Source organism: Odontesthes bonariensis, chromosome 7 (assembly GCF_027942865.1).
Source record: "Odontesthes bonariensis isolate fOdoBon6 chromosome 7, fOdoBon6.hap1, whole genome shotgun sequence".
NCBI classification, from domain to species: Eukaryota; Metazoa; Chordata; class Actinopteri; order Atheriniformes; family Atherinopsidae; genus Odontesthes; species Odontesthes bonariensis.
The window spans coordinates 8,480,218-8,495,656 of NC_134512.1; the positions used below are offsets into that span (position 1 = coordinate 8,480,218).

General features: G+C 41.2%; 1 protein-coding gene across 1 annotated transcript in view; it reads left to right on the plus strand.

Moving 5' to 3' along the window:
* The window catches only part of LOC142383698 (solute carrier family 45 member 3), a 33,893-nt gene that overhangs the window by 14,963 nt on the left and 3,491 nt on the right, over window positions 1–15,439 (plus strand). The window contains exons 2-4 of the mRNA XM_075469356.1: window positions 6,821–7,183; window positions 12,369–12,559; window positions 12,733–13,396. Coding sequence (XP_075325471.1) covers window positions 7,036–7,183; window positions 12,369–12,559; window positions 12,733–13,396 — 1,003 coding nt within the window. The 5' untranslated portion in view covers window positions 6,821–7,035. The remainder of the gene's footprint in view (window positions 1–6,820; window positions 7,184–12,368; window positions 12,560–12,732; window positions 13,397–15,439) is intronic.

The following is a 15,439-nucleotide window of genomic DNA, read 5'->3' on the forward strand; positions in this document are numbered from 1 at the left end:
AATGTCTATTTGTATCCGAAGGAGTATGTTTGGAATAGCGTAGGTCTGATTCTATGCTCATCTGGATGACAAGCCAGGAAATGATTTAGAACAACAGGTGGTGGTGGAGAAAAAAGGGTTAGAAGAGCGGTATACAATGTGTTAAGTTGTTCGGGGGGAATGATGGTAGGAAATAGAGTTGGATGTCTCGAGACCGGTCTTGGTCTCGAGACCGGTCTCGAGACCACTTTTACGTGTTCTCGGTCTTGTCACAGTCTCGACCGTCTTTGGCCTTGGTCTCGTCTTGGTCTCGGTCTTGATACCCTCTGGTCTTGGTAGTGTCTTGGTCTCGGTTTAGGCGGTCTTGACTACAAGTCTAGTAGGAAATGTGGCTGATTCCATTTATTCATTTGTTTCATAAAATGCAGTTAGAGGTGACTTTGCAATGAGTGGTTCCAATGACTCAAACACATGCCCCTGTGATTTTAAAAGTGTTAACTTAAAGATGTGAACATATCCCCATGCTTTATAATGTATATTTATAAAGCTTCACAAAACTTCATAATATGCCTAATAGGAACCACGACACACAAATGGGTTTGTTTCCAGTTTGTCCCTGTCAGATTAACCTGTGCAGGTTGAAGCAAGAGCTGAAAGCAGGTGATCTATTACCTGATTAGTAAGAGGCTAAAGCTTGTGATATATTTGTTCATCTCCAAACCAATGAAAGCAGTGGAACTGGCATTTAAAAGGATAGAGAATCAATTAAATATCATCAGCAATTGTATATGGCACAGATTGTAATTAGTTTGTTTTTATTTTTTATAGAATATGGACTAATTTGAGTGAAATCAAATGGTTTTGTTATTCCTTAATGCTTAGGCTACATCCTTTTGACTGATTAAATTTCTAGTTCCTCGAAAGAAAAAAGAAAAACTGTCTGATGCCCTCTGATCATGACATTGTTCAGTGCTGTCACTCTTTGCACAACTCCCAGCTCAATGCCAACATCCTATTGGCGATGTTATGAAATGCTGAAGTGGTGATTCATGACTGCAATGTAAGCATTGTACTTGTTCAGTAAGATTCCCTCGTTCTCAACTTGTTTGTGTTGTTTCGAGAAGATTGAGGCATCCCGCTGTCGTTCTGTGCAGACAGTCGGGTCCATTAATGTGCAGCAACTGAATGGGAGAAAGGCCACAGTGCTGCAGCCATTCAGCTTGAGCCAAAGAGACAACCAGACCCTCCTGCTGAGGTTTCTGCTTCCACAGCCCCTCCACTGTGTTTGAGGCTCTGATATCATCTCAGAGCAATTCTTTCCCCTTTCCCCCCTCCAAACCCTGGAGCCTGCAGGCAGACCCCCAACATACTCCCACCCACACACACATCCTATCATTGATGTGAACATGGTAAAAGACTTTAACCAGATTTCAAAACCTACTATATAACATATAACTCTCCATAGCGCAACAATTTAGACAAAGCCTGTTTTTAAACTGGACAACAACTCAGTCAGTAGGACAGATTTTTTTGTGGGGTGGGGGGCTGTGGCTGAAAGGACTTGGTAATGGAGCAGTGAAAGAGCTGACAAAAGCAACCACCCTCCACCTCCTCACCATCACAGCCCAGCTCAGATTGTAGTGTTAAAACACATAAGGTGAGAGGGACCAACATGGTTTCTGAATCCTCGTTGGAGAACTAATTAACACTCTGCAGACAGGCACTCAGTTTTACTCATACTACATTTTGGGTCAGCTGCACCAAATGGGCATGTAGTCTGTCTACAGTACTTTGTAGAGGTGGATGTCTTTTCTCTGGCAAAACTCCTCAAAGCCAGCATTCATTTGTTTAATGTTTTTGGGAGATTGATCCAGTGCTCTCAGTTTTTTGGACTGTGCATGTTGGGCAGAAGAAGGACCTGATGGACAATTGTGGACTGATGCAGAAAAAAATTTACATAACACAGGCCTTGTGTACAAGCAGATGTGGAAACAATGAATTTGGTCTGAAGTGTGCTTTTGTGTGTCCAAAGCTATGGGAAGATGAAAGGCCGAACTAGGATATGATGTGAAGTCAGAGGTGAACCAATAAATCAATATAATAACCGTGATGTTATTATGTTTTTATGCACAAGCCTTTCTTTCTCACCTCTGTCCCTAATAGTCAAATGTAAAAGCTCTGTTCTTCTTTCCTTTGGTCATAGAGTACTATATTTACAATAAAATAGATTCAATATTTCTTATTTGTTTTTGCAGGGGTTCACAGCTTGTATTTTCCAGTCCCTCCATATTTCCTCTGATTCGTGTCAGTCAGGTCAAGAATTAGCCAACCATTCAGTTTACAAAACCTTGGAAGTGTTCAGACAAGCCTTGGTTGCTTGGGTAGACAAATCAGATTTCTCTGTTTTTGCCACTGGGGGACCCTTCTGTTTTCTGTGAGAAAGTCTGACAGATAATCAGCTGGGGCTCCTATTGAAAGCATTCACATTGAGATTCAAAACCATAAAGGCATAACCAGTTGTGGGCAGATATGTCAAAAGGGTCTTATAAGAATGCAGGTCAGATACGATGCTGACCTCCGGGGTTGAGGAAGTATGACGAAGAAATGCAGAAGAGAAGGAAGAAGTGTGTGTGTGTGTGTGTGTGTGTGAGTGTACTCACACAAAATATGGAAGGGGGTCGTAGTGGCCAGACTAGCTGAAGGGGCGAAGGCTGGTCCCCTGATGGGTGTCTTTCAATGTGCCCAGGCTGGGAGGGAATGAGATTTGACGGGTGTGAAATGGTCCCCTATTTCTCTGACCTAGGCCCTCCAATAGGTCCACCCCACTAACACTGTTGCATTGTCCTTTAGATTCTCAGAGGTGATCCTCTATCAAAGGTTTCTCAGGGACTAAGCTGGAAGTTTATGAATGCATTTGGAGCTGATGGTATAGTTGACACTCAGCTAACGTCTGATAATAATGATGTCAAGGGAAGAGAGTTTAGATAGCATCTTTAGTTTGTCAAGGAAATGACTTGTCATAACACCCCAAGCCAGTTGTAGCTTTTCTGAGAAAATATCAGCATTGTTTTTAAAGATAATTCCATTTATTAATACCCTACTAATCTCAGAGAGTTTGTTTTTTCTGCAGAAAGATCGCAAACAGTTAAGTCATTAGTCATTGTTAAAAAGTCATCATGTTTGATTATTAGAGTGGTTAGAGGATTATGGTTAGCAAAGTGTGCAGCATTTTTCTTTGCACGATCAGTTCCACGGGCTCCCGAGTTGTCCCCCTCATGTTTATTTAAGTCTGTGGCTCTGATGGTGCTGTCCCAGCAATTGACTACAAAGCAGACTGCACTGTCTACCACATACTTCTACAAGATGTGCAACAAACTGTCGTCTGTTTGTCAGGGATTGTCATGGGATTGTGGAGGCATAAACCTCAATTTGCAGGAGCTTCTGACATAACGGTACAGCTTGAATTGTATAAAAGCACTGGAGAAATCAAAGTATATGATCCTCACACTGTCGCTTGTTTTATCCAGATAAGAGTGGGCTCACTGAAGCAAGTTGATAATAGCATCTTCAACTCTAACCCCAGGACTAGGGGTGGGAATTGATAAGATGTTAGTGAAACTAATAGCAATATCGATGCTTCTTATTGATTACTATAACACAGGATATTTGCTGTTACAGTTGATCTGTTCAGTTGGCTAACAGTAGCACTTCTGCTGTTTGTAGAGCATCATCATTGCACTTTGATTCTGCTGTACCCGGCCCTCTTCATTTTTGCTTCTCTCTTGCCACCTGTGCTGATATATACGGTACAGCCAAATTCCTAATAAAGCCACTCTCACTCACTTATTTTTGTTTCTTCTATCACCATGTAAAAGGTCTGAAATTGTTCCTGAAAAGCGGTCCATTAAGATAATGTGTTCAATTGCGGTTACTCAGAGAATGTTTCCAAAGTACTTTTCTGCTTTGATGAAATACATATAACTGCTGCATCATCGGAGAGGTGAAAAAAGAAGGAAAAGAAAAGCCATCCAGCAAAGTTAAAGGCAGGGTAGGGGATCTTTTTCTGGAACATTTTTTTACATATTGCTTGAAATACTCTTCACACCCCCATTGCAACCAATTAATTAAAAGTTTTGACACAAATATGAAAAGTTTTAGTGGCCTCTAGAACGTACAATCTAGGAAAAACACTATCCAATCATTGTGAACGGACCGTTCACAATGATTGGATACTGATGCCATCTATCAAACTGCAATCTGCTCCTCCCTTCCCCTCCTCCCCCCCGTGCGCGTACCCTGCTCCGTGAACGAATTACACGTCCAGAAGCTTGGCAGGAAGCTAAACTAGAGCCAGCTTGGCTAGCACCTAGCATTATTAAACGTATAGTTAGCATAAACTAAATACTAAATACGGCAACGATCGATGCTTGCTGTCAGAACAGCGCTCGTGCACCTTCATGCTCGTGCGCGTTCATGTACTCTAGAGGCGTGCCTTCGGGGGGAAAGTGAAGAAAAGGGTTGGGACTTTTCAAAATGCAGCTTCGCTGGACTCAAAATCCAGGATCTCCTACCCTACCTTTAAAGACAACATCTGTATAGTGATTTTTGGCTATATTTACATGCACTTTGATATCTCAGAGAGAAAGTTAGAAGCAACAAAATTTCTCCAATGTTTTCATTGACATGACAACTACTTAAACACTGCCGAAGGAGCACACAGACACAAGATGCCTTCTACGGAGCATTAGGGCAGAAACGGAAAGGGGTTTCTGCTGAGGGGCAGAGATCTCCCTCTGTTGGATGTATAAATCACTAAGTTGGCACGACTGGCAATGTTTGTTTTATGTTGTGACATTATAAGTTGTTATCACAGTGTGAGAACAAAATGAATTTGTGGCATGAAGGTGTATGAAAAGTATGATTTTGTTTGTCTCACATCATTCAATACAGAGACAACGCAGAGCACTTTGTGTATGAAACTTATTTGAAGTTTTTCAAACCGGTTTTCAAATGGACAAAAGACGATCCTCGGTTAAGAGAACTACCTTCCAGCCTGAGAGTAAATGGAAACATACAGTTAAAACAGTCAAAAAATGGTTAACAATATAGTTCCATTACTTTTAGGTTCCCTAACCACGTGCCAGACCTGAATCCCATCCAGTGTCTGTGAATAAAACCTAATATCAGAGTGTTGGTAAGGAAGCCATCCATCTTCAACATTACTGCAGAAGCAAAGTGGTCCAAAATCTAAGTGGAGTCATGCAATAAGGATGTTAATAATTAGAAGAAGAGTTTGTTCACTGTGATGGCAGTACAGTATTTGGCACCGATTACTGAGAAAGGGAAAAATAATAGATATAACATTATTAGTAAGAAGGTTCTTTTCAAAATGAGTTTAAACCAGTTTTTTTTCATTATATTATAGCAGTGTTTTATTGTTAGTGTGTGTCATTTTGAAGTAAAGGAAACCGTTACACATTTGGCATCGCTGTGAATAATTGTGAGCTTAACTGTACAGGTCCTTGAAATACCAGTTGAGCACATTTCTGTGATTAACAAAGTCTTGTTAGACATGATGACATCCATTCTGCATGCTAGCAGAGGACAGATGGGCAGCATTGGCAGAGAAATCTCACAAATGCAAATATAGAACCTTGGCATTTTTGTATTTGCAGCGTTTCTGACGACTCTTGCTGCTCCTCCTCTCTGCTTTAAAGGAACCCCTCATTGGAAGATGATGACGAAAATGACCGTATTGAAATTTTGTTCTCTCTCTCTTTTTTTTTTTTTTTTTTTTTTGGTCATTCGGACGTAGAGAGATCTGTACTGAGAAATCAGATAGTGATGCAGTGATATTTACTGTAAGCTTTCTGCTTAATCAATGTGCCTCTTATACTGTTTCATATCAATTTGAATTTTTCCGTCTGTGTAAAATTGTGGACAAACATTTGACCCTTGTCTCAAACGGATAAAAAATCCTCACATTTTTTATTACTTTCTCTTTATTTATAGCTAATCTTGCTTTATAGTATTGTTCCTTATATGTATTACTAAATCTGACCTCCTGCTCTATGCTTTCTCTTTAGTAAGCATCTTTTCATTGTTAAAGACTGTTGTTCATGCACACTTAACTCAACAAAGGTAGTAATCTGCTGCACATTTCTGAAGGAGGGCTCTCTAATGTGACTAAAGCTGCAATCAGAGCTTAATAATGCACATAATGATAGGGTCAGCCAAGGAAAGAGTGGATTTTAGATCCTCCCACTAATACTGGTGTTACTGTTGAGAAGTGAAAGAGATGTAGCATTGTGAGATGGGAGACATAGTACACAAGTAGCCTCTGTTTAAAAAAAAAAAAAAAAAAAAAGGTGAATTACTTAAAATATCGACTGTGTTTTAAGATACTTAAAAAGTAAGCAGTTAAATGAAAAAAAGAAAGATTTCACTTGGTAAACCATCTGCCTTGTCGCTTCAGCTGACTCATCTCCTTTGTTTGTCTCTTGTTGTTCTTGCTGCCCTGAAGCTGTAGATGAACACTTGACTATGCATCAGTATAATTGCCTTTTGACTGTTGATGCCATTTGCATGTTTGGCTGAAAATATGTTGCATTCTGCCTAAATTACAATCTACGTTGAGAAAGCTGCTACTGCAGACATTCCTCGTAAAACTTAAGGCCGCTGACATTCAGGTGTATGAACCTGGAAATTAACTAGCAAGTGAAGCAACACTCGTTCTGACTGCCTTAAATGGATGCAAATTATGTAGTGAAAGAGTGTGTCGAAGCTGCGTGTCATACGCGAGCATTTCTTTAATTTTCCTGCCATGTCTTTTGCTCCACAGACCCAGAATGCTGAGAAGAGAATGAGTTCTCCAGGTCAACTGAGACATCCACGTGTCCTTACTGCTGTCCTTCCCCGACAGTCCTCAGGCCCCACTGGGCCACCATTTGCCTCCCCGTGCTCCCCCCCTTACCCCTGCCCAGGCACCCCCCTTTTCCACTGCCCCCAGTAGTGGCCATCCCAGAGGGGACGAAAGGCGAGTCAGCCCCTGTAAATATGCCTGGATGGAGGTCTCAGTGGCGTCTCATCCTGCTGAACTCGCTGACCTGTGGCCTGGAGATCTGTGTGGCAGCTGGGATCACATACGTGCCCCCACTGCTGCTGGAGGCTGGAGTAGAGGAGCGTTACATGACCATGGTGCTAGGTAAGTGCTTATTTAACAACCAGGCCTCTTTGGCTTCGAATACAAATGGAAAAATTACTTCATTAGCAGTTCTTAACCTCATGATAAGTAACGTTCTCAGAACAGTTAGCCTTCTCTGAGAAATGTTAGTTTATCATTTGGCATGATGCATAAATGTCACCTTGTTCAGTGGTAGCTAAATCTTTGTGGCACTAAGAGATGTTGTAAAGGGGTGTGACTGTTCCTTAGGGCTCTTATCTTCTTTCCTATTCAGGTCACAAAGACATAATTGAGGTCTTTACAGAAATAAATGGCCAAATCATCTGTTGTTTTGTTGGGGTGGTAATTAGGCACTGTTTGAAAAGCAGCTGGAGGACAGGTTGCCAGCATGAGAGCCACTATCTTCAAATTAATGGACTTTACTTCAGGTCACACTGTGTTGTTGTTATAGATCTTCTTCATTAGTCTAAACTGGGGTGTACTCTATTATTTATTTATTTTTTTATTTTTTTCCCCGATTAATTTCAAACTAATCTTTTCAAGTACATTGTAATTATTGTGGTTCTTTGTGGCTATGTTTCAGGCTTTAGATTTAGCTAGTAATAAGAGGCTTTGGTTAATAATGGGAACGTGTTTCTATGAACTCTTGTACAAATACAGATGTGCAGAAACTTCCTTTAAGACTGTGAAAAAACCTAATGCAATGGTTAAAAATCCTTCCAAAAAAAGGCCTTACCAGCTTTGGGAATGACTGCAAAGCAACCCCAAAAAGAAGATGGACTTGAGTGTAATGAGTCTGACTGTAAAGGCAATAAATTGTGTTTTGGTCAGGAAGTAGTCAAATTAATTTTTCTAGTAGTATAATGATGTGTTTAAATGTTTTTTGTTAAATTAATCGTGAAAGCAGATGTTGAGTGGTCATGTTGAATGTCACCACAAGTAGGTTAACCGAAGCCAAAGGCTCACTGCTGCAGCAAATTCAGTTTCATGTTTATTCAGCCCGTGAAGCACATGCATGTTAGCGTTCTTGTCTGGTAGGGATGGCTTAGGACAGCGCTGGGAGATTTCAAATTCTTTCATTTTCACATGATTTCTACTTCTCTTTCAGAGGAGCACAGCTGGAAGATACAGCAGCGTACTCGTGCTGGCTGATGCTATTTCTGTGACAGTACTTCTTTTTCAAATGGGAAAAAAAACAAACCAAAACTTAATATAATATACAGCCCCCCTTTTGGCTGAAGGTGACCCCTTATATTATCTGATATTTTGAAAACAACCGTGACAAATAAAAACAGATGCATCCTATTTAGTTGTACCATCTGTGTATGTTTGGCATAGTTACTTCATGCCTATAAACCTAACAATGGCAAGAATTAAGCAAAACTTGTTTTCCTAATGGAACCAACAATTCAGTCAGGCTTTCTTTCTTTTTTTCATTATTTATTCCTTTTAACTTTACATAAATAAAAAATACAGTTGTTTTAGTGCTTGCAAATGAGTGGAATCAGTGTAAATACAAGCAGTTTGCATCACCCATATGTAATGTTTATCTGTACGGTGTAACTGAGTTGACCCGTAATTGATGTGAATAGTTGCACTCAAATGGCATTCACATGTTCCTCACTAAAATGCGTCTCTTTCATACACTGCCTTGTGACTGTACAGATGATAGGATTTCCACGGTAAGGCCGAAAGGCTCCATGTACATGACACGTGGTTATTTGAAATATAAAGACACTACAATGGACACTTAATTTTTTTAACAGCTGCTCTTGATATGAGGAAGAACGTGCTGCACTGTACACTAAACCGAAAATGGAACTCAACCCAATTCTCCTATTTCTGTATTATAATGAAGTACCAGGATGTTACTTAAATGAAGACAGATACTGTGTCTTGGGAGACTTCTAACTAATTTCCCCAAGTAGAAGTGTCAGGTTCTGAAATGGCTGCTTTCTACTTAATATAATAGCAATCTGTTGGCTGCTCCATTCTCCAGTTGTTACTTTCTCTCTCATTTGTCTTTTTCCAGTGTTGAAGCCACTCTCTCCTATTTAGAAAACGGTATTTAGCGTTTAAATACAAGAAAATTGTGGAATGATATAATCTATATTGGTGAGATTGTGTGTGGTGGATTAGTTTAGATGGCACAGTAATTTATGTATGTGCATGTCTGTAAATAAGCTGGTAGCAGCAATGCTATGCAGAGATGGGAAATTGTGTATGCGAGCCTACGTGTCTCACCATGTGTTTCACGGAGTAGAGAGCAGCTTCTGAGTTGGGAGAGTGTGTGAAGCAGTGAGTCCTACAGCTGTATATGGTGAGGATTGTTATGATGGGCCTCTACAGCTGCAGCAGGAAATAATGTGTTAGAGCAGCAGACTGCATGCCTACAGTCAGTTTCTCTCTTCCTTTGTGTAACCTGCCTGGCCTGCTGTCCTAGCTGTGGGCTACTTTTTTGTGGTTCTGTTTCTCGTCAAAGTGGCAAAAGACCAAAGTTTCCCCTGTTGATATTTGTGCTCTTTATGTTTTAGTGACACAGATGTATGAATCAAGCATGTAAATTTATGTTATGAGCTCTGTAAAATACCCTTTAAGTCCATTGCTTCTTATCAAAGTTCTTTCTGACTGTAATAAAAACTCCACAGGATAGATTTTAAAGGTCTTTGTAGCAGTATGTGGGCACGCACTGCACCATGGTGTGTTCTAATTAGCCAGAACTAGCCACGTGTGGAGTATAAGCTGCTACCTTCAGGCAGCAAGCCATCTGTAAGAACAGTCAGTGATGATTGCAGAGAGGAATCACATCAACAGCGACAAGGAGGAACTTAGAGGACCGATAAAGGCTAAACTAAGCATCCAGTACTTGTAGACAATGTAGAATATTATCGTTTCAGAGCTTTTTGAGGTCTAAGCAGTATTTACTGATGATCTGTTACTGCTGTTTTTTGTTGTATGCTTATAAACGAAGAGTAAAAGAGACCAAAATATGATATAATTGACCAAAACACAATCTTGTTTGATGACAGTTTCACTCCTTACATTCTGCACTGAGATAATGATGCACATGGATGAGGCATCTACCAATATGATGGTAAACTTCAGCCAGTTTGTGAATAGGAGCTGTCTTTGTTAATGGATGTTGCACCTAAAACCTGCCCACAGCTGCCAGTACAAGAAGCTCACTGGCCTGATCCTTTGTTTTCTGGCCACAAATGTATACCCGATCTCATGTATGTGACCTCAAGCATCCTGCAAGAATCCTGCTGCCTCGAGAGGCAAGCAAAAAAAACTCCTTATATCGACTTTTTGAAAGCCAAAGAAGAGATTTCATAGATAAGTGTGCTTTTGGCATGTTTCTTTATGAACAATGGACCTCATGCAAGAACCGTTCGTACGCACAGATTTGTTCTTAAATCGTCCGTACGAGTGATTTAAGAGAATTTGCGCATTCACCAATCTTTTTTCGTATTTTACGTTTTCTTTCAGGTACAAACAGAATTTACGAGTGATCCAGACCTGTCGTAGGAGTTTCGTAAAATAGTCCGCTGTTATTCAAATCAAGTTTGCTTGACTATTGGATTGTATATTTAATTACTTTGAAGAAAACATAAATAAATATACATTATGCACCATAATGATGCTAACATTATTCTGTTTGACTTAAATTATGCACTAATTGAAGGTTCATTTGAATCTGTATATAACAAGGTCAATGGGAAGCATAACCAGCGACTGTCTTGCTACTTTTGGATGCCTTAGCGCGTCAGGCTCTTGGAAGAGACCATGTGGAAACAGACGAATGGCTGACATCGCGATTAAGATTCCCAGGGACTGTGCTGCTACAAATATGCAGCTTGCTAGAGCTACAACTCCAGAGAAAAGCACGCCGATCAAACCCAATTCCACCACACGTCCAGGTCCTCACCACCCTTGGATTTTTGGCCACTGGAACCTTTCAGAGGGAGATTGGAGACAGATCGGGGGTGTCCCAGTCCTCTGTGAGTCGTGCGCTCCCCTTGGTCATCAAAGCTCTCATCAGTTTATCACCCATGGTACATCAAATTCCCATACACCGCTGTCCAACAAGTACAAATTAAGAGGGACTTTCATGCCGTGGCTGGACTGCCAATCATAATTGGAGCACGAGACACATATCAAAGCACCCGTGCTGTCGTGGAGCGCACTGAGCTGAAGGCCAGGTGGGTGTGTCTCGATACAGCGGGGGGGAAAACTGCTCTACAGCCCAGAGAAGGCATGCCAGATTTGCACAATATTGCCATGAACGAGGGTCTCCTACAACCTGAACCAGCCCAGGCAGACCAGAAGGTGTGGTCCAGAAGACCCCCCTCATGGACCGCCCCATCAAAGTGCCATCATGATGAGGCAACAATTGATTGTACAGCTTTAGTTGCAGTCATGCAGCGCCTGCACAGGGCGAGACGTTTTTTTTTTTTAAAGCCATTTTCATATCAAACCATTTCTTTTTTATTTCGGTGACATTACGAACCACATGTGACACTGAATTTACAGCACTCATAATTGCTTCCCATTTCTTCGCTTTAGCAGGTCCCATAATTCCACTGCTGACACTGCTAAAAATGACAGATTTTCCTTTTTGGATCTCTGAAAGCTGAACTTCAATCTCAGAGCGCCTAAAGTTGTTCTTTTTGAACCTTGATGCCATTCTCATGACTCAACACTCAACACTTCCTGGCACAGGAGCGAGGAAGCACAGCCTAATATGGTATCATTTTGGGCGTGGAGTATGCAAATCTACTATCCTCGTGCACGTGCACTTAGATACGCACGAGTGGGATTCAACATTTACGCAGCTCGTTTACACACTTTTTCCGAAGTTAAGAGCGTTTGTTGAATCTGACGTGGCGTGTTCGTACAAGACCTTCGTACGAAAAAAGTGAGAGAAATTTAGAATAAAAATACGAAAATGTTCTTGCATGAGGCCCATTGGGTTGGAAAATATGCATGGGAATGCAGGTAGTGTTTTGGAAAATTGTTTTGAGACGAAAATGTATATTTTCTTAATCTGTTTGAATATTTTTGAATGCTACACGTGCTTTTTACGACATTGTGTTGTCTGAATTTCTTTTGAACCTGTCCTGTTTGTCCTCCACCTACCGTCTGCTATGTTTTATTTGAAGCTTTCTCTGACTTCCTTTATGTATATCCCTGGTTGTAACGACAGGTATCGGTCCGGTTCTTGGCCTCCTGTTCATCCCTTTAATTGGATCAGCCAGTGACCACTGCAACAGCAGCTATGGCAGAAGGCGGCCGTTCATATGGCTGTTGTCTATGGGAGTTCTTTTGGCACTTTTCATCATTCCCCACGCTGATGTCCTGGCAGCACGACTTGCCTGGGGCGGGCGCACCCTTCAGGTGGGAGTGCATGTTTATTGTTTCTAATTGTTGAATTGTATCCGTTCCATCTGTTATATTCAGGGTGTGGTGGTAACTAAGCTGCTAAGTTGTTTATCTTTCAAACTGAGAGTTGGATAATTTAAAGACTTGTTCAATTTAAAATGTAACTTTTTCTTCTATAATTTGTCCAGGTGGGCTTCCTTATTCTTGGTGTGGGGCTCCTTGACTTTTGTGGACAGGTGTGCTTCACGCCGTTGGAGGCTCTTCTGTCAGACCTGTACCGGGACGAGGAGGACTGCAGCCAAGCCTTTGCTATGTTCTCCTTCATGGTCAGCCTGGGAGGCTGTGTTGGTTATTTGCTACCTGCACTGGACTGGAGTCGCGGCCTGCTCTCTCTTTACCTAGGAGGACAGGCCGAGTGCCTGTTTTCCGTCCTCATCCTCATTTTCATCACCAGCGTGCTCATCACCATGAAGGTGTCTGAGGAACCTTCATTTGTCAGCACCGGGTCGGCCAGATCGGGATCTTTATTGGAGTCGGGGGCTAGCGCAATGGAGGCCAGCCGGTGCGGTGTGCCACGCTCATGCTGTTATCCGTTCAAGTGCAAGCTGAGGCTGCTCAAGGCTGGACCCCTGCTCTGCTTAGTGAGAACATGCTGGTCCATGACCCCGGCCATCTTCAGGAGCTACTGCGATGTCCCTCGGGTGATGAGGCAGCTGTGTATGGCGCAGCTGTGCAGCTGGATGGCTGTCATGTCTTTTATGCTTTTCTACACAGACTTTGTGGGAGAAGGCCTGTATGAGGGCGTGCCCAGTGCATTACCAGGAAGCGTATCCAGACAGAGATATGACGAAGGTCAGATTTCTTCTTTATACAATATCTTGAATATTGTGTGGTAGAAACATGTACAGAGGGTCATGTTTACTTTACTCCATCTTTGTTTGCATCACATAAAAATTGCAAACCATCAACTTCTGCCACATGAATCAGATGCAGAAAATGTCTTATTCTACTGCCAACTATCAACACAGCTGTCACAGCTGGTCAGGATGCACTCGCATGCATGTGGCACAGAACATGTGTTCCTAAATGTGCACGTCTGACTGCGGGACCCATTTAGTTTCAAGGTAGAGCCCAAATACAGGAGAGATCAGCTGCGCTTTGGTTACTCTGCTTAAGTAAATGTCAAGCCAATTCATCTCAGAATTTAAGGAATTACTTTCCACCGTTGCACTTTAGAAGCTGTGAATAAATTCACACACAATCTAAATACTTCACTGTTCCTGCTCAGTAAATCACGGTTACTGTCACTAATCTTGCCAGACACTTCCTGGCTGTATTCTGTCGTAGTGCAAAAACTTGGCAGTACAATAATACCAGGTTATAAGCTTTAGAGGCGGATAAACCTGAATAAATTTGTTCCTGTCGGTGGTGTAAGCGAACCAAAATAAGTCACCTTCATCTTTGGTGTATTTTACCAGCCGGTGAATGAGAAAGGGCAGCATTTGTTAGGAATGAAAGAGAATTAAACAAATGTGAAGAGAACCCGAACTATCCTCATGTTAAGAAAGTACAGATTAATTACCATAGTGTGGTATTTTTTTTTCTATTTGTTCATCCAGACTTCCCATCCAACATATTTATCTCCTTTCTTTGGTTCTTTTTTCTTGGACTTTTTAAGCTTCCTTTTTCATCATATCAGTCCATTTCATCCACTGTCCACCTTTATTTATCCATCCTCATTCCTTTCCTCTCATTTGTCCACATCTGTCTCTTCCTTTACTTTTTACTTGTCTTCCCTTCGCTGCCTGTGTTTGCTGGACCCCAAGGAATGTCACACTCACAAAGAATTAATGTCAAGGAATCGGCACACAAAAGAACTTGTTCATTCAAGTCAGGTAGACAGCCAAAGCACACAATTTCGAGGTCCGTCTGAGTTTTGTTTGTTTAATCTGAAACTCAGAGGATGTTATTAAACCACATCATTCGTCCTTCATGGGGGTAATCTGTGTTGTTTGTAGTTCCTTGGCCCTTTTTCTTTTTTGTAAAAAAACAAACAAAAAACTGCTATTCTTTGTGAAATCATCTTCCCGGCTGGGCAGGGGGATACAACGCAACATGTTCCATTGGTAAAACTTGTACGGCAGAAACAGCCAACCCCCCCCCCCCCATTCTGCAGCAGTCGTTCTGTGCTTCAATTCAAAAGCATTTCAGGCTCAGTCCTGTATCTTTGGGCTTGAATTTCAATCCTCACTAGATTCAATAGTGTTTGTGAAGTGGGTTTAGCAGCTTTGCTTTCCTGGAGTAATATGATCCACTTATTCCTTCCACATAGGTTAGTCTGCTCTGCTGTTGAACTTTTGACCCACAGTGTTCACTGACAGCAAGCTTAGATGAGAATGATAGCGGGCAGGAACTAAACTGCCCAGAAATGTAATCAGCTCTGTGTCCAAATAATATAATATATATGTGAGATATATGTGATGCATTTAATGGGTTAAAAAGGCCACAACTTTTCCTTTTCCACATGAACTACACATATATTTTCTTTTATTTTAGATCTGTCATGACTAAAAACAATTCTGTGGAAACATGAAAATAATTTATTTTGTTCTAATTGAACAAGTGCACTTTTTCCTCCCCAAAAACATATGCATCCATTGTGAAAACATTGTTTGGGCGCTTTTATGGTTTAAAATGCAAAACATGATCCATAACAACATTAAAATCTTCCTCTTACAGTTTTTTGTTGTTGTTGTTTTTTTTGTTAAAATGATACTTTAGGGCCTGAAAGCTGCAGCAGCAACGTCAGGAAGCCCACACACTGTATATTAATCTAATTTTGCAAAGGAATTAGCAACTTTTCCTCTGCTGTTTGGACTTGAATTCCACATTGGT